Genomic DNA, 18,746 nt, shown 5'->3' on the forward strand with positions numbered 1-18,746 from the left:
TTTGTATTGAATTTGTAATTTAATTGTGTAATGCAGTCCCACACAAAAAGTCTCGTTATAGTCATGATTCATCATCATCACCATCATCGTTGACTTCTTCATCATCATAATAATGTGGCACGTGGCTGCCACCCGTTGTACGCTCGATGCGGGGCGCATGTTGCATATAAATTTCACATTTGCCACATTTAATTGTGTCTGCAGCTGTAATAATAATAATAATCCACATAATGCCGCCGCTCGCGCATTACGAGCGATTACCAATGCATTCAAAAGAGTTGGGGGAGGTGGCATGCAACATCATTTCGGACATGCTCAACTGCCAACTGCCAACTGGTCTATGTCCATTTCCTTCTATCCCCCGAGGGGGTGCATTGGGGTGTGAAAAAAGTATAAAAATATAATAAAAAAAAAAACGGAAAGTGAAAAGCGGAAAGAGGTCGAAGTTGTTAGTTTGATTGCACACAAAGTGAAATGAAATGAAATGTGTGTTCACAGCTTATAAAAATGTTTCATATAATTGAGGAATCGAGCATTGAAATCGCCCGCTAAGTGCATACAAATTGGGGTTCTCAATTGGTACAACATGAAAGATGTTATTCAAATTGGGAATACCAGAAACATTGCGAAACTATTTATTTTTATGTATGTATATCGGTCACAATATTAATTTGTCTGAGTGCATATGTTTGCTTTATCTCAACAATAGATTATTATCTATTAATTTGTCTGTCTGACTTAATTTAACTATCTGTCAATCTGTTTATCTAACAGTAATTAATTTTTTGACATATAATTATAAGTCGATTTTCGCACTATTAACTGTTATTTATATATGACCAAATCCATTCAAGAAAAATCTAAAAAATTTCCTTTCTTGAACTGTTACACAATTTGAGAATCTCAAAAGCATTGCAAAATTCGTTCATTATTCGTTGATCTGCAATATCACTCGATCGATTGTCATACTATAAAATGTTATTTAACATATGTATCACCAAGTCCATCAATGCAAATTCTAACAAATTTCCTTTCTTAAATTGCTGTAAGATTGAAGTTTCTCAGAAGCCTTTATTTCTTGATCTGCGACTTCGTATGACATCTTTAAGCCTTTAATCTCTCTATACAGATGGCTATCAATCAGTTTATCTTTACATTTTCTCTCCGGTTGTTTATTAAACTATTTCTTTATAAATTTATAGTTCGCTCTTTACACTATTCAATTTTCTACCTTTCTCTTCATTTATTTGTCTCTAAATCCATTCAACGATTTAACTACTTTAACCAATTTCCTTCTTTCAATACCACATTTGTATTAGATCTCTCTTCAACTCTCCCCAAAAAAACGGAAGATATCTTCTTACCCAATCAAATTGTCTGCCATTCATCTCTTTCGACTCCTTCTTTTGTGTACTCTACTTTCTTCAAGCTTTCCCATTGTTTAAGTTTCTATTTCCTCTCTCTTCACTTACGTTGCACTGATAGAATTTCATGCTCTTTGTTTCGAATGGTTCAACTTAATTTGCGCTATTGTATATGGGCATTAATCTCGAATCTCTTAATGATCTCAAAGTTTGCCGCAAGGCAGCCTTGAAATGGCGCTTCGATTAGATGTTAGACGCTAGAGAACTGCACCCCCCAAAAAAAAAGCTGAGCGAGTTAAGAAATAAAACACACCCGTTGGCCAAATTAAAAACTGATTAACGGCCAAGTTCGCAAAAGATATCTTTGCACGTCGCGTAGTTGCGCAACAACGAAAATTGCAAACACCAGCGAACATATTTTTAATTAACAACTCAATTGGCCAAAGAGACTGAGCACTCACTACGAGCACTCATGAATGCCATGCACTCAACTCATGTGGCGAGGCGGTCGAATGAATGGTTTCTGCTGGTGTCAAAACACGTATCAAAATGGAAATCAAAATCGCCATAGATGCCACACAGATACACAGAGACGCAAAGAGATACATTCGATTGAGATACAGATACTACATACTATGTCGGCCAATTGCCGTTAATTAAAAAGTAGCCGCACTTTTTAATGGAAACAATTAACCCAAAAACAGCCAATTGACTGGCGACAACAGCAACATTATTATTTTTTTTGTTAGTGTTTCGTTCATAAATATTAAACAGCAAAAAGTACAACACAAAAATTGTAACATAAATTGTTCGGCACCCGCTAACAAAAAAAATACAAAAAAAAGAGTATTAAAGCCAATAGCTAAAATAAAATTAAAATGGGCAGCAAAACACGGCAACACATGTTGACAACATTTTTTTCCTGCCACTTTGAAGTCAGCATAAGAAAAAAAAATGGGAACATTTCGTTTATATCAAAGTCGAAACGAGAGATCTGAAAGAACTGCACATTGATAGATGGCATTCAATGAAACAAACTGACAGACAATTAAAAAATTGCAATTTATTATGTGTGTGTGGTTTTTGCTATAGATTTTGTTTTCTTATTAAGAATGCAGTGCGCATTGAGTTAATTAAAAGACAATCAAAATCAATTGAGCTCAATGAGCGACACAGCCATGAATTCCCAATCGAAAATTTCACATGCTCTGACTATTATTTATTTATTTATGAATTTTTTTATTCTGTGCAATAACTAAATATTTTATTATATATTTTCATGCCAGCTAGCCATAGAAAATGTTTGTAACACGCAGAAGGAGGCGTCTCTGACCCTATAAAGTATATATATTCTTGATCAGAATCAACAACCGAGACGATATAGCAATGTCTGTCAGTCTGTCTGTCCGTCCATCCGTATAAACACCTAGATGTCAGAGACCATAAGAGGAAGAGATATAATTGCTATTCGACAGCACTTGTTGTGTTTGCAAATAGATAAAATTGGTTTCAAATTTTTGCCACGCCCTCTTTCCGCCCGTAACAATAACTTAAGACCTTATGATTCCTAAAAATTTGTTTGCGATCAGATGAAAATTGTCGAAGTTATTAAAGAAATACTTTTGTATGGGCAAAAACGCCTACTTACTAGGGGTCTTAGTTGCTTAGGCTGACAATATGGTTTATTTTGTACTCTTTGGTATATATTCAATATAGTACTATATTAATATACCAATTACAGCCCTTGGCGTATTTTAATATTTTGTGGTATATTGATTTGGTATATTTTAAGAATAATACCGCGCTGTTTTGCTTTCTTCCTTTCTTTGTATTACTTTTTGCATTCCTTACTAATAACTAAATATATTTTTGTGTTATGTTTTGCAGGGTCTTTGTCCGGGCAACCGGTTACGCATCTTAAACTCTTACGATTCGGGCTGCTTCTCGCCATCGCCGGCGAGTTCACCGATTCCATCGCTGGCAGCGAGCACAGCGACATTGAACAGTTCCATCTGCTCGGCGGAGATCTATGAGAATGGTTCCATCATCAGTGCGAGCACGGGAGCTGGTCACCACAACAATGCCGACACATCCTCCACATCGTCGAGCCAGAGCAGCTCGAATTCCTGTCAGGGCCGCGGGGCACGCAGATCGTGGCATGTATCGCCCAACAAGGTGGGTTTTACTTCAGTTCAACTACAATACTATAATTTATTTTAGCATTTTGTTAATTTCACGCTTCGTCTGCATTTACTTGATGGCAATTTCCCCCCGTCTAGCCTTCGTCATCGTCATCTTCATCCTGTTACTTCTCTTTTCTTCTTCTACGCCCCTTCAGGCTGCTCTTAATTGATTTCATTTCAGTTCAGTTGCTTCACTTTAATACCCGACAACGTGTTGAAGGGTATTTCATTTAGGTGTCAAATGTCTGTCCGTCTAAAATTCAACTTAATACAGTATATTAAAAATATACATATAGTATAGAGCTATCAATTTTTAGAAGATCTCTATATGGTTTGAAAACTTTTGTTATGTTTTAAGAATAGACATGGGTAAATTTTGATGATTTGATTTGATTGAAAAGCTATAAAAATTGTAAAATGTTGTGCTTAGAATTTATGCTATATACGACTGAATACTAGCTAACTGATCAAAAATACTAAAATAGGAAAATAAGTATATAATACTAGGGTGCGAAACTGATTAAGTCTTTTTTTATGAATTCTGATATCAAAGAAAGAAAGACAGAAATTTTGCAATTATTTTAAATTTCTTTTTTATAATTATAGAAAGAAAGAAAGACAAAGGAAATATTTTCAATTCAATATCAAAATTATGCTCAAATTGTGAATAATGTCATCAACAGGTCAGGTATTTCCAAGTCGATCACACTTTCCTCCATCTTGATTGCTTATTTTTTGTTCCTGTTTCTTTTTTTCGTTGGCCAATTTTTGCATTCGTCTGGCTTATTTATTTTTGGCTCACTCGACTTGGGGTCGACAGAGCTACTGCATTTTTGAATTATGATATCCGTCGGGAAAGTGAAAGAAAGTAATTTCTCGACGCGTTTTTGGTTTTCCATCATTATGCCCGGCCATCGTTCACTCTGCACGTCAATTGCGTGTCGTAATTGTGCAATTAATAAGCCCCCCAACCCAACTGCAACTTCAACTGCGATTCAACTCGTCTCGATTTCAAGATGCAGTGCAGCATCTTTGCCATGCCATGCGATGCCAGCTGGCTGGTTGGCATGTCCAACGAGTTTCCTTTTTGCATCGAGTGCAACTTGTCTTTTGCATATGGCTCGTAATTTGGCCAATTTGTGAGCTGGACATGCGTTTTATTTGCATTTGCTGCAATTGCTGGAAATCGTTGCCAATAATTAAAGGAAACGAATCATTTGCACTTGGCAGACAGCTGACACCAAGTTAAGGAAACAACCGAGTGATGCGAATGGAAATTTCAAATTTTCGAATGGGAATGGGAATGGGAACTCTTCAGGTTATTTAACATAAACTGTGATCTTTTGCTCTCCAATCGCCTTTCAATTTTATATTTTTTATTGGGCAATCGTTGTCCACTCCTCCAACATTGCATAAGCGCATTCATAATGCCATCATAATTGTTCATTATCATTAGCACCACATGCAATCGAGGCAGGTTGAACTTTGAACCCTTTCCCCTCACCCTCCGCTCTCCACTCTACTCGATTCGATTTGTGGCTTTCGCTTTCCTTCGCACTTGTGGCAAATCAAATAAAATAAACTCCAAATTACAGAGTCGTAAACATTTCCTCGCACTATCGGCAGCTATCAATCTCTTTTTCGTGGGGGCAAGTGAAACCATAAATTCAAATTCAAATAAACGCTGCGCCAGCGGATAAACAATCGTCCACAACTCCTCCTCCTCTCGACTCCTCCTCCTCTCTCTCTCTGCTTCTCATGCCATTTGATTTCTTGACTGCAACTGCAAATTGCAACAGATTGCTTGCCACTGGCAGTTGTGAAGATTGCGTCGTGAAGAGAGAAACCTTTCTATGGAGACGAGACCTCGACATTTCCACAACAGCGAAATGCACCGCTGGCCATAAAGCTCAACCAGCTCTATGATCACTCAGCAGGGGGAGGAAGAGGAGGGAGGGGGCAACATCGTGAAGTGGTAGCTGTAAAAAATTAAATGCCGCTTTTGTTCATTTGACGCTGTCTCCGTCTGGCCGTTAAAAAATAAACTTTTATTGATTCGAGTCTACATCGAGGAAAATCACACGCAAGTCGACCTCAAAAACACGCATTTGAAAAGTCCACTCGAAAGTTTCAAAAATGTGTGTTTTGTGCGTTGAGAATTCCCAGCCAGCCAGGCCAAAGGAACCACAAATCGAATCTTGGCCAACAAAACAGGTGGAATCAAGTATTTTTTGTATTTCAAGTGGCAGCCACAAAACAAATATTAAAGGTTGTGATCCATTGAGCCGTCTAACATATCGCACATTGAATGTGGCATAGTATCAACTGCATTCCCAAAAAAAAAAAAAAAACACTTAATTGAGAACGGAAATGGCCTGAACAAAGTCTTATGCAACTTACTCAATCTCAATCTCGATACTTGCTTGGGCTGCCCAAGCGTTGCAAGTGTCTGACGAGATGCCAGCCCACGTTCCACGTTCCCCACATGCTAGCAAAACCATGTCAGATAAGCTTGCAACGCGCCCAAGAGTCGAAGCTTAAATACGCTGAAGTGTTTAAGATAACTAAAAGAAAATGAATGCAGATTGAAGACAAAGAGTGGAAATGCTCTCAAGATGTTTTCCTTACTAAGCATTGATTAAATTAAGCTTCATATAAATTTAATAGCTGACAAATTGTAATTGATGTTATTATGACAATTTTTGAATTGTAGAATCATCATATAAATCATACATATGAAATATTTATTATTATCATCTTTGAGTTGAAAAAATGGAATACGTTAATTCATACATTTCATATTTCATTAGTAAATTTGTACAATTTAAATCATTCTACTATTTTTGATCTTCTTTTATACTCTGTCAAGAAAGTTTATAAAAATAAAGCAAAATATAATATATGCGATTTTTTGACAGCTATCAAGTACGTGAGATATTCAACTAAAAAGCTGTGTTTACACCTGCTAACTATCAGTTGAAATATTCGAATGCGTTGGCCCATTTTATGATTAAATTATTCATTGCAAAGACTCAAAGCTGAGAGAATTATATCATGCGATAAAAATGCTTCGGATGCACTTTGAGTATATATCGCATGATATTAAATGCTGTCATTCTATTCAAAACACTAAGGAAAGGGATGTATGAAAGAGAAAGTATACGTAAATATAAATTGGAATATCTTATTACTTAAAAACTGTAAATGATTCAAATAGTATTTGAAGATAAATATCAGATCCTTTGTCAACTATTTATATATATGTATGTACATGTATAAATAGAGATTTCAATGATATCACATATTTCGAAGTAATTAGGTACAGAAAGGTGACTGCAACATTCTTATTATACATTCAGTATTTCATTATTATCGAAATATTATTTCTGAATACTTCTGAGCAACTCTTTTGTTATAGCTCAACGACCTCTGTTGTTAGTGTGTAATTGTTAGTGTGCTCGGTATAAAAACCACATAAATATTTACGTCTCATTGTCGGCCTGACCAAAAATAAATCCCAATGGACTGTGCTAGAGACTTGAGACTTTGTGGCAAAAGCTGCAACAGAGCTGCAGAGCTGTAGCAAGTTTGTCTGCCACACCGTTAGGCAAGTTGGCGCAGGCAAGATTGTGACAATTTCAAGTTCCTTGAGCCCACATTAAGTCGCAGCGAACACAACAAACACATCCAACACAGCGGTCACGCACTGCCCATAAAGTTGCGTTCGTCGTCGCATTCGGATTCGGATTCGTTTGTGTCCGCGTCGGAGTTGGAGTCGCAAGTCAGGTGAGCAGCAGCAGCAACAACAGCTGCAGTTGCAATCCAAACCATGAAGATTTATGGCAATGTGGCTTGTGGACTTTGCTTGGCTTGTTGTTTGCTGGAGCATTTCCAAAAAGAGTTTGTCGAGTTTTGTGTGAGGAAAACATGTCATTTTTATTTCAATGACCAAAAATGGTCAAAAATGCCATCAGAAGCAAATGCGACAACAATAACTCTTCATTGTTGTTGCTGTTGTTCCATCTGTGGCATCTTTGGTTCTGCTGAGATTTGTGCATGACCAAAACTCAACTTATTATTATGAAGAAAGAGCTACAACTTCTTCAAGATGACCAAAATGCGAATCGCAAGCAATGCGGATTCGAATTTCTCATGCCACAAAAGCAACATTTATTGTGTATATGGTTAATGCCTGGATATGGCAAGGTCACAAGTGGCAATCCTAGGGATTAGCGGTGCTGTTCAATTTCAATGCATTGCTTAATGACCCACTCTCGATGCCACACACACAAATAGCCGTTAATTAAGCGTCCAATATTGAAAAACACTTGAGATCTCTCTCTCGCAACATGACGCCACATTTTAAATCTTCGACAACGCTCGAGGCTATTTCAGTTTGCCACTTTTACCACACCCTAAACTATGTCTCCTCAGCTACAATTGTATCTTTCTTCTACTGCCACTTTTCGTTGTAACAATTTGCATATTTTGTGTACAAATGTTTTTTGTGTCTTCTCTCTTCTCTGTGTGTACGTGAGAAAATGCCGAAATTTTGTCAAAGAACTCCCCGAGATATTGCCCACAGTTGCAGGTGTGAGAGAGGAACATTGAAATGCATCAAATGAGCTGCAAAAAAAACACAGATACAAATCTTGTTCGGCTACCGTTCTCAGCATTTAAACACGACCATAAAATGTGTATACAAGAAAAAAAGATTTCAAAAGATTTTCGAAAAGAAAACATTCCTTCAAGGCGTGTAGCATAAAACTTAAATGAAATGAAATAAAGTGAAAGATCGTGCTGAGAATTTCAACTTTCAACTATCAAAATGCAATTAAAAATGGCCGCAAGACACAAAACAGAAGACTGAAGAATCTTTTTACAGATAACGAGTGCCAATTTGTTATGTGACAGCGCCCCCTGGCGGCCAGAGCTGCTTACTCATCTCTAGTTCACTCTCGACCCAACCCCAAATGCATATGGTGTGTGGTCATAAAAGTTTTGCCCCAATTGTGTCATAAAAATATACATATATAACATATATACATCTGATTTGTTGCCCAGCCCAATATCTTTTGCAATAGCAGCTAAGGAAAAGTAGCACAGACAAGCCTGGGAAATTGTGAAAGAAAAGTCACGCAAAATTGCAGATAGGAAAGAAAGAAATCAGCATGAATTTGACCTCCTTGAAGTCGAAGTTGAGTTTCTTCCCGCTGTGTTCCACATACATACAATAAGACAACTCGCATCGAAGTCAGGCCAAACCCAGTCCGTGTCCTGCGGCTGCTCCTTTGAGCTCCTTTTTTTTGCGTCCGCTCAGCTGCTCCGATTATACAAGTAGATAATGAACATTAAGTGCAGTTGCTGTGTTTGTTTTGCAGCTGTTTTAGGGACGGCCTCTCGGGACGCTTTGTTTAGGGATCGACTTGCTATAGTCCAATTTTGCCTAACTCGTGTTGACTCGTGTTACGACACTTCAATAGGCGACTCGATATCGGTACTTCACATCCAACCTACCTGAAGTGTGCCCTTTGTGTCTCTCCTCTCTTCCTCTATTCTTCAGAGCTGCATTGCAGTTCCGCCTCATTTGCAATCGATTTATTTCGCTGCGAGATGGGCGTGGCAGTCGCCTTTTGGGGGTAGCACGAGACGTCAGTCTATTGATGGATTTGGCATATGCTGTAATAATATTTCATATACACATATGCCTGCAAATTAATCGAAAATTTGTTAAGCTGCTGTCCTGATGCCATATCGTTTTCCAATTTGTCTACAGAGAGTATTAACTGCGGTAACTACACTGAGCGAAAAAATGTGTTTAAATGAGGTTTACGACTTTGAAGTTCTTTGTGTAAATTTTTGATGATAAATGACTCTAAAATTATACAAAAATAAATGCTACTATTGAATACAGAACATAAACCATAACCACAAATTATAAATAAAATATATATATAAAATGAATAGTGAAATGAAGTAAATATTAAATATAAAATTTCAATTTTTTAATGAGTCTCGTAAAGTGTAGAAATTCCACAATAATTTAGGACATAAGCAAAATTCGCTTGAAAATAAGTGACTACAAAAAAATACAAAAATAATATGATATAAGAAAAGTAGCTAAAAATAATAAGGGAGTAGAAATATCATACTATTTTTTTAAATCAATTTGATTTATAATTATATGTAGATAAATAAAATGAATAAATATTCCTTTAAATAAATTCGACATGAAATGTAGTTATTCAAATATAAATATAAAAACTGCTGTCAAATCATTTCTCAATTTGATAAAGTGGATTTCAAATCAAATTCACTATAAAAATAAACTGAATTTTTAAATATTACGCATATGCTTAAATCAAGAATTACTTTTTCCAATAAAACACACATTAACATATTTCTTATTTTCTCTCTGTGTACATTCGTATTTGCTCCCTGAGGGTCCTTTACCTTGACACTGAACGGCATTGAACTGCACTGCCGAAAAAGTCCCAGTATTTAACGCACGCTCGCAATGCGCATGCGCTGCACATGTCGATTTCCCAGTATTTCACTACGAGCTGCAATAGCGTGGAAATTGTGTGCCTGATTCACTCAGTCGACATTTTCACATTGAGTAGCAGCAAGGCAAAAGTTTTCTTTTGAATTGGAATTTTTATAGTGCAATTACTTTGACAGCAAAATGTGATAATTGCAGGGAGTTAGCAAGCCATAGGGAGACTTGAGTCAGGTGAGCTGAAGGAAGTCCTCGCACAGTCGGACTTTCATTCATAAGTCGAAGGACAGAAAATCGATAAGCCAGCAAAGTCTGGGGGAAGGAGCAGGGGAACAACAACGAAACACAAACACAAAAGCACATTCGAGGCGTAGTCCTAACTAAACTTCTTTCTCTCTTTCTTGTTGTGTTGCAGGTCATAACGCCACAGCGGCACGGGGATGTGTACATCTATAACAGTTCACCCAGCTCCTTGACGGGCACACCGCGTTCACCTCACCCGCAAACGCAGCAAACGTTGCAGTCGCAACAGATCTACAGCAACCAAAGCATCTATCAGAACCTCGGCATGATGGGCACTCCCACCAACGGCAGCGTAGCTGGCAACGAATTCGAGACCTACGACATACCCAAGCCAGCCACGCCCGTGCAACTCAACTACGACGGATCCGCGCGAGTTGTGCGCACTCCCACCTCCGGCTCAGCGTTGGGTGCTCGCTTCGATTCACTGAAGAGCGTCGCAGCCTCAATGTCCATCGAGGAGGAGTCCTACGATGTGCCACGTCCCCTGCTGCAACAGCAACAACAACAACAGCAGCAGCAGCATTCAACGCTAACGCCCAGCAGCTCGGCATCGTCGCTGCTGACCAGCGACAGTCTCTCGCTGAGCTTCTCCAGCTCGAATCGCAGCTCGCTGGCCAACATGCCCGACTACGATATCCCGCGTCGCAATCCGCTTCCAGTGCGTCCCCATCCGCGTCCGCATGCCAGCACCTATGACTTCTCGTTGCCCCCACTCCTAGAACAGGAGCAACAGCAGCAACAACAACAACGTTCGCTGCCCATGCCGGTGACGGCGACCAAAGAGCTGCCACTGGAGCTGAACTCGGCGCTGGAAACGCTAGCCAAACTTCAGTCACAGACGACGATGGCCATCACCCGACTGCTCAGCCATGTGGTGCCACATTGGCGCACACGGGCTCAACTCGAACCGAACATAATGGAACTGAAACTCGATGCACTTCGTCTGCGCACCGCACTCCACGATCTCGCGGAGTTTGGCGAGGGAGCGCTAGGAAATGCTCAGCGATCGGAGGATCGCAATCTAGCGCTGAAGCTGCGTCCTTTGGTCCGTGCTTTGCGCGATGCCAACAAGCTGATACACGACACCTCCGAGGCTCTGGATGCGGCTCCGGGTGGCGGTTGGTCGGTGGAACAACTGGCGCGCAGTGATGACAAGCAGGGTTGTCGACCGCCCGATAGTCTCGACCAGTTGATGGCCTGTGCCCAGACACTCACCGAGGATGTGCGCTCCACCACCAGCTTTATACAGGGCAATGCTTCGCTGCTGTTCAAGCGTCAGCTGCCCTCAACGGAGCAACTGAGTCAGAATGGCGGCGCCAGGGATAGCAGCGGGAGTCGCAGCAGCGCCGAGTGGCTGGAGGATTACGACTATGTGGCCTTTGAGTCGAAGGATGCGGCAGCCAAGAAGAATCAGGCACTACGCGATGCCATTCCCGCTGGCATGAAGACGCAGTTCGACAGCGCACTAAAAATTGCCGAGACAAATGCCGCCGCCACGACCATGCCCACAACGCCCACGACGCCAAGTGTGACGTTGCCCTGCAAGTCGCCAGAGATGACCGACAAGGATAAGAAGCTGGTGCGCTACTATGCCCAACAGATCTCCACGCACATGGGCAATCTGCTGCAGGCCATCGATTCGTTCCTCGAGACGGTGGAGAAGAATCAGCCGCCGAAGTATTTCATTGCCTATGGCAAATTTGTGGTGGTCAGTGCACACAATCTGGTCACCATTGGCGACAATGTGCATCGCAACATTTCGAAGGAGGCGCTGCGCGAGAAGATCCTGCACTGCACCAACGATCTCTCCGAAGCCCTCAAGACCTGTGTGCTCAAGTCGAAGAAGGCGGCAGCGCATTTTCCCAGCGGCACTGCTGTCCAGGAAATGGTTGATTCCGTGGTGAATATCAATGTTCTGGCACGTGCCCTCAAATCGGTGATGCTACAGGCCGTGCAGCTCTCGGTCGGAGACGGAGCCTAAACACACTGAGCATGAACACACACAGTATTCGGAGTTTGGGCTTTTAAAGTCTTCCAGGCTGTTCCTTAACCGGTTAGCACGACGCTTCGTCTATGCAATAATAATTATAATGATGATTTTCCATCGGCATTTATATCCACATCTATACATTTGGCATATCTTCCGTAACGATCCGCCTCGATCTGCGGCTATATTTATATAATTTGCATTGTGATATTTTTGAGCAAACATCAGAAAATGCACACGGCTTCAGCTCCCATTATTACCCAGGATCGTGGAAAGGACTCACACGATCTCCACAGCAAAAAAAAAAAAACACACACACACAAAAATGTAGAAGCAAAAACTGAAACTATCTATTGTACGATTACGTCTTAGTTATATATATAAAGTTATTTGTATTTGTAAGATCAAACCAAGTCAGCGCATTAGTTTTAGCCACATCTATGTAAATAGCCACTTTGTAGGTTTTTTTGTACATTTTGTATTTGTAATTTCCCTGCAAATCATGTTGTATCAGTGAAGCATTTCGGCAGATTATAATATTTGAGAGTATGTAAAATGTATAACGTAGATATGTAGCTTTACGCATATACATCTTATATCGCATACTATAACACTATACGCATATAGCATTAATATATACACACACATATATTTGCATAGTCAAGAAAAATCTGTAAGATTTGCAATAAACTTTTTTATGATTTTCGCAAGGCATTAGTCAGCAATATAAGAATTTAAATACAACAAATAATTAGCCATACTGTTCTATTGTATGTAACTAATAATAATTACTTCGCGGTTGTAGTGTTTCATCCCAATCGCAGACTATAAATTATAATAAAATAAAATATATGAAAACAATTTATCACATGTTTTTATTTCGATTTAAAATTTGAATTTAAAAACGATCTATTTTTATAACAATCAATTTGTAATGTCGATATAACACATCAATCGTTTTCGCCATCCCTGTAAATGGAATCATCGATAGCAACTATCGCTCATGAGCGATACATTCAGCAGAGAGCTCACGATAATATTTTGGCGCAATAATCGAAATAGTTTCAAGTACATATATACATACAAGAGATAAAATCACACCATTCGAGAACAGTCTGTGCTATTGTCGACATTTAAACTGCAATTCTTTGTGTTGTATATCTTATATTTATTACTATTTAATTTAAAATGCAAATTCCTAACTGCGTAACAAAATAAGTTTAAAATTACTTGATTAATAATCGACTATTTTTTTATTTAGCTTATTATTGGTGAATAGATAACAGTTTGTGAACTACAGTAATATTACGTGGAATTTCAGTTTTACTTCCTTTAGTGTTTTTTTTAATTGATTGAAAATTGATTATCGAGATCGGTGAAAATACCAATAAGACCTAGAGTAAAGATAAGGCGAACTTGAGAATAGAGATGGATATTTTGTTGGGGTTTCCGAGCAACAATCGACACTTTCAGTTGATAGAGATGAACAAAGAGAAATTATTGATCTACGGCCAAAACCCGAAAAATTCTAATTGGAAAACTATATGCATTGAAATTGTGCAATTCTAGGAATATTCATCGTGAAGTACATGTCCATGTATATATATCGATATAAGGCGCAACAACTTGTTGTTGTGACTCATACGGCATTGAAAGCTACCATGGAGTGTTGTGTATTTTCAAAAACATATACCTGCTTTTAATATTGCAGTTCTACTGAAGTGCGATGGACGTGACCTGTGTTTGTTGTAGATGTGGAACTCTGCAAGCGGCTGCTACGGCTACTTTATGCCTTCCGGTGTCAGGGACTCAAAACTCTTTGCTTTGCCATTGCTTTTGTTGTGCGCAGCCTCCTCAAATGAAATGTTTCTACTGTAACATGCCGCATGATCTTGGACCACTGGAGTCCCATGGCGCTTGTCTACCCGACAAGCTCCATGTGTTTGTCAATACCGAGCAATGGCCACCATTTTCGGTTTATACACCACAGCCTCCACTTATTGGCATGGTTGTCACCCTTGGCAATGGACAGGAAATGCAGCAGTTACCTGATAACGTTGATGACGATAATGAAGTCCATGAAATGGAAGAAACTGATTACATCGAGGAGGAAGATGACTTTAACACAATGCATGCCATTGGAATAGTGAAAACTGAATTAAAAGAATCGGCTGGGGATGTGAAACCCCGTATATCAACCAAATCGAAATGGGTGTCCATTGGTGACATACGCAAGTGGACGAGTTGCATTCGCTGTGGCATGGTGAAAATCAAATCGGATGGGTTGGATTAAACATGCACAAAAGTGTGGACAGGATCCAAAATTTGCAAGTCGCAAATTCTTCATCTATTTGCACACTCTGTCTTGGTGCAACACTTTGGTGAATGACAATTTTTGGGAACAGCACTCCAACGCCAAGAATGGCAAATGCAAAGTATGCCGTTTAAGGTAAAATATGGGCACACTCATATTCTTGATATTTCCAATAATTAATTCTTTTGTGTTGTAGCCGTTTAAACAAAGAGCCGTTGCCATATCAGCCAAAGCCGCCAACACGTAAAAACGAAAAAACATTATCGAAACAGTGGCGATCTCGCATACTAAAGAAACGTATCAAACGGAAACAATCGATGGCTGCCGACGTGCCAAATTTCCAAAATGCAGCTAATGATAATGCCCCGATGCGAATTGTCGAGTGCATTTCGCTGCGGCAAAATGATTAAATTGGTCAAAATGCATTTTCAATACAATTATTAATTCCTAATCACACAAATGTTAAATGCTATATCACGCTTTACATATCCACATAATAAATAAACACATTATTTTGTAATTCAAGCATTTTTCGCACATCGAAATACCAAATTGCCAGCTGAACTGTCTTCGGTATTTTGAGATCGTGCTGCACAACGATAACGAAAACAATACGATTTGTGACGCAAATTTGAGCCACCCTTTTTTACACGATTTGGCGCATCGCTTTTATCGTCCGACCTCCACAGATCCGACATCCATTCCCAAACAACATTGCCCACCATGTTGTAAAGATCATAGTTATTCTGACGAAATTCGTTAACTGCAGTGCTTGTCCACTTGCAGTAAGCGACTGCATCTCGCCAAGAAACATGCACTACCGGATGCTGCTCAAAACCTAGTATATTAGATAAGCACAGTTATTAGTCATGAGGGCAGATTTTTCCACTCAATCAATCGCTCGCTCTCGCAATTAACATTAATTTACTCTCTGACTGATTCGTAAAACGCAGTGTGAATAGTATACAGTGTGTATACCTATATTAATTATATTATTTTCATTTTTCCAAAAATATAACAATAAACTGTGTGGTCAACATTTCTGTTTCCGTTTCCGCTGCACTTTGTTTTTGTATTTTTATATACTTTCGCGTTCTTTGTTTTCAGGTTCTATTGTGCGCTCAAACGCTGCTACAATAGTTAACTCTCTCGCTCTTGGTGTTGTTGGCTATCGTTCTATCTTGCGTCTCGCTCGACCTGCGCTTACTCTCTGGGTTTTTTGTGCTCTTTGTAAATACAGATCATATTAGTTTGCAATTAATTTACCTACTTTGTTTATATTTCTTATTTTTTGATTGGTTTAACTAACTTTGTTTTAACAATACGATAGTCTGTTATAACAAACAAGTAAGAAAGGTACAGTCGAGTGTGCTCGACGGTGAGATACCCGCTACCCAATTTGAATAAAAGCAAAATATTGCGGTATTTTTTTTTTTTCAAAATATACCGAAAATACTTCAACATGATTTAGTATATTCAAAAAAATACCATAGACGGCACAATATACTAGATTGTCGGCCAAAGCAACTAAGACCCCTGTTTTTATCTAACCGCAACCAAATTTTCAGGAATCATAAATATTATTGTTATTATTGTATACACCACGATGCGCTCAAGCTTTAAAATTACACTTGTTATTCGATTTTTTTGATTTGCGGGGGCGGAAAAAAGCGTGGCAAAACTTTGAAACAAACTTTATCTGCGTGCAAGCATAAATGCTATCGAAAAAATATTATAGCTCTATTTCTTATAGTCTCTGAGGTCTAGGTGTTCATACGGACACCAGACGGAATTGGCTGATCAAGAATATATATACTTTTAGGGTCGGAGATGCATCCTTCTACCAGTTACATATATTTCCCGCCGGCACAAAGTTATAATACCCTTCTACCAAATGGGTAGCGTTGTTGCATTGCAATATAATAAAATATATGAAAACAATTTATCACATGTTTTTATTTCGATTTCAAATTTGAATTTAAAAACGATTTACTTTTATAACAATCAATGTGTAATGTCGATATAACACATAAATTGTTTTCGCCATCCCTGTATATAGGATCATCGATAGCAACTATCGCACATGAGCGATATATTCAGCAGAGATCTCACGAAAATAATTTGGCGCAATAATCGAAATAGTCTCAAGTACATATATACATATAAGAGATAAAATCACACCATTATAGACCAGTCTGTGCCATTGTCGACATTTAAACTGCAATTCTTTGTGTTGTATATCTTACATTTATTACAATTTAATTTTAATGCAAATTTCTAACTGCACAACAAAATAAGTTTAAAATTACTTGATTATTAATCGACTATTTCTTTATTTAACTTATTATTGGTGAAGAGATAACAGTTTGTGAACTACAGTAATATTACGTGGATTTTTAGTCTTACTTCCGTGTAATATTACTTTAGTGTTTTTTTTTTAATTGATTGAAAATTGATAATCGAGATCGCTGGAAATACACGTACATTTGTATATGCCAATAAGACCTAGAGCAAAGATAATGGAGAAATGAGAAATTATTGATCTACGGCCAAAATCCGAAAAAATCTAATTGGAAAACTACATGCATTGAAATTGTGCAATTTTAGGAATTTTCATCGTGAAGTACATGTCCATGTATATATATCGATATAAGGCGGAACAACTTGTTGTTGTGACTCATACGGAATTGAAAGCTACCATGGAGTGTTGTGGATTTTCAAAAACTCTACCTGCTCTAAAATTTTTTGCAGTTTTACCGAAGTCCGATGGAAGTGAAGTGTGTTTGTTGTAGATGTGGAAATCCTCAAGCGGGTGCTGCGGCTACTTTATGCCTTCCGGTGACAGGCACTCAAAACTCTTTTCATTGCCATTGCTTTTGTTGTGCTCAGCCTCCGCAAATGAAATGTTTCTACTGCAACATGCCGCGTGATCTTGGACCACTGGAGTCCCATGGCGCTTGTCTACCCGACAAGCTCCATGTGTTTGTCAATACCGAGCAATGGCCACCATTTTCGGTTAATACACCACAGCCACCACTTATTGGCATGGTTGTCACCCTTGGCAATGCACAGGAAATGCAGCAGTTGCCTGATTACGTTGATGGCAATAATGAAGTCAATAGGGCTATCTCAGAAATGGAAGAAACTATATACATCGAGGACGAAGATGACGTTCCCACAATGGGCACTCTTGAAATAGTGAAAACTGAATTACAGAAATCGCCTGGAGTTGTGAAACCCCGTGTGTCAACCAAATTCAAATGGGTGTCCATTGGTGACATACGCAAGTGGAAGAGTTGCATTCGCTGTGGCATGGTGAAAATCAAATCGGATGGTTGGCTTAAACATGTACAAACATGCGGACAGGATCCAAAATTTGCAAGCCGCAAATTCTTCATCTATTTGCACACTCTGTCTTGGTGCAACACTATGGTCAGAAACAAATTTTGGGAACAGCACTCTAACGCCAAGAATGGCAAATGCAAAATATGCCGTTTAAGGTACAATAGCCAATAGCACACTCATATTCTTGGTATTTCGATTAATTAATTCTTTTGTGCCTTAGCCGTTTAAACAAAGACCCGTTGCCATATCAGCCAAGGCCGCCAACACGTAAAAACCACAAAAAATAAGGCAACGATCTCCTATACTAAAGAATCACATCAAACGGAAACAATCGATGGCTGTCGATGGGCCACGTTTTCAAAATGCAGCTAATTATAATATTTCGATGCACTTCGCTGCGGCAAAATGATTAAATTGTTTCAAATGTATTTTCAGTTCAATTATTAATTCCTAATCACACAAATGTTAATGCTATAACACGCTTTAAATATCCACTTAATAAATAAACACATTATTTTGTAATTCATGCATTTTTCGCACATCGAAATACCAAATTGCCAGCTGAACTGTCTTCGGTATTTTGAGATCGTGCTGCACAACGATAACGAAAACAATACGATTTGTGACGCAAATTTGAGCCACCCTTTTTTACACGATTTGGCGCATCGCTTTTATCGTCCGACCTCCACAGATCCGACATCCATTCCCAAACAACATTGCCCACCATGTTGTAAAGATCATAGTTATTCTG

The 18,746-nt window shown here is 38.9% G+C and overlaps 3 protein-coding genes across 6 annotated transcripts in view; all 3 read left to right on the forward strand.

The window, feature by feature from the left end:
* Positions 1-12,612, forward strand: part of LOC117568505 (breast cancer anti-estrogen resistance protein 1) — a 42,104-nt gene extending 29,492 nt beyond the window's left edge. For 2 of the 3 annotated variants that reach the window (XM_052004207.1, XM_034249200.2), the window contains exons 3-4: positions 3,252-3,539; positions 10,462-12,612. In XM_052004207.1, the coding sequence (XP_051860167.1) occupies positions 3,252-3,539; positions 10,462-12,330 (2,157 nt within the window). In that variant the 3' untranslated portion in view covers positions 12,331-12,612. Of the gene's footprint in view, positions 1-3,251; positions 3,540-10,164; positions 10,281-10,461 lie in introns of those variants that run through there. The other variant, XM_034249201.2, reaches the window with a different exon arrangement.
* An 846-nt stretch (positions 12,613-13,458) lies between these two features.
* Positions 13,459-18,638, forward strand: LOC127564985 (uncharacterized). Of its 2 annotated transcripts, none has more exons than XM_052004913.1 (3): positions 13,459-13,491; positions 17,402-18,150; positions 18,216-18,638. In XM_052004913.1, exons 2-3 carry the CDS (start codon positions 17,417-17,419, stop codon positions 18,280-18,282), a joined length of 801 nt encoding a protein of 266 aa, XP_051860873.1. In that variant the 5' UTR covers positions 13,459-13,491; positions 17,402-17,416; the 3' UTR covers positions 18,283-18,638. The 2 variants fall into 2 exon arrangements, with proteins under 2 accessions (XP_051860873.1, XP_034106602.1); XM_034250711.2 differs by lacking the exon at positions 13,459-13,491 and adding an exon at positions 16,844-16,885.
* On the forward strand, positions 14,322-15,087 carry LOC117572323 (uncharacterized). The gene is made up of 2 exons (XM_034255057.2): positions 14,322-14,785; positions 14,847-15,087. The coding sequence occupies exons 1-2, from the start codon at positions 14,616-14,618 to the stop codon at positions 15,058-15,060; spliced, it is 384 nt and encodes a 127-aa protein (XP_034110948.1). The 5' UTR covers positions 14,322-14,615; the 3' UTR covers positions 15,061-15,087.
* Positions 18,639-18,746: the final 108 nt, after the last annotated feature.

Source organism: Drosophila albomicans, chromosome 3 (genome assembly GCF_009650485.2).
Source record: "Drosophila albomicans strain 15112-1751.03 chromosome 3, ASM965048v2, whole genome shotgun sequence".
Taxonomy (NCBI): domain Eukaryota; kingdom Metazoa; phylum Arthropoda; class Insecta; order Diptera; family Drosophilidae; genus Drosophila; species Drosophila albomicans.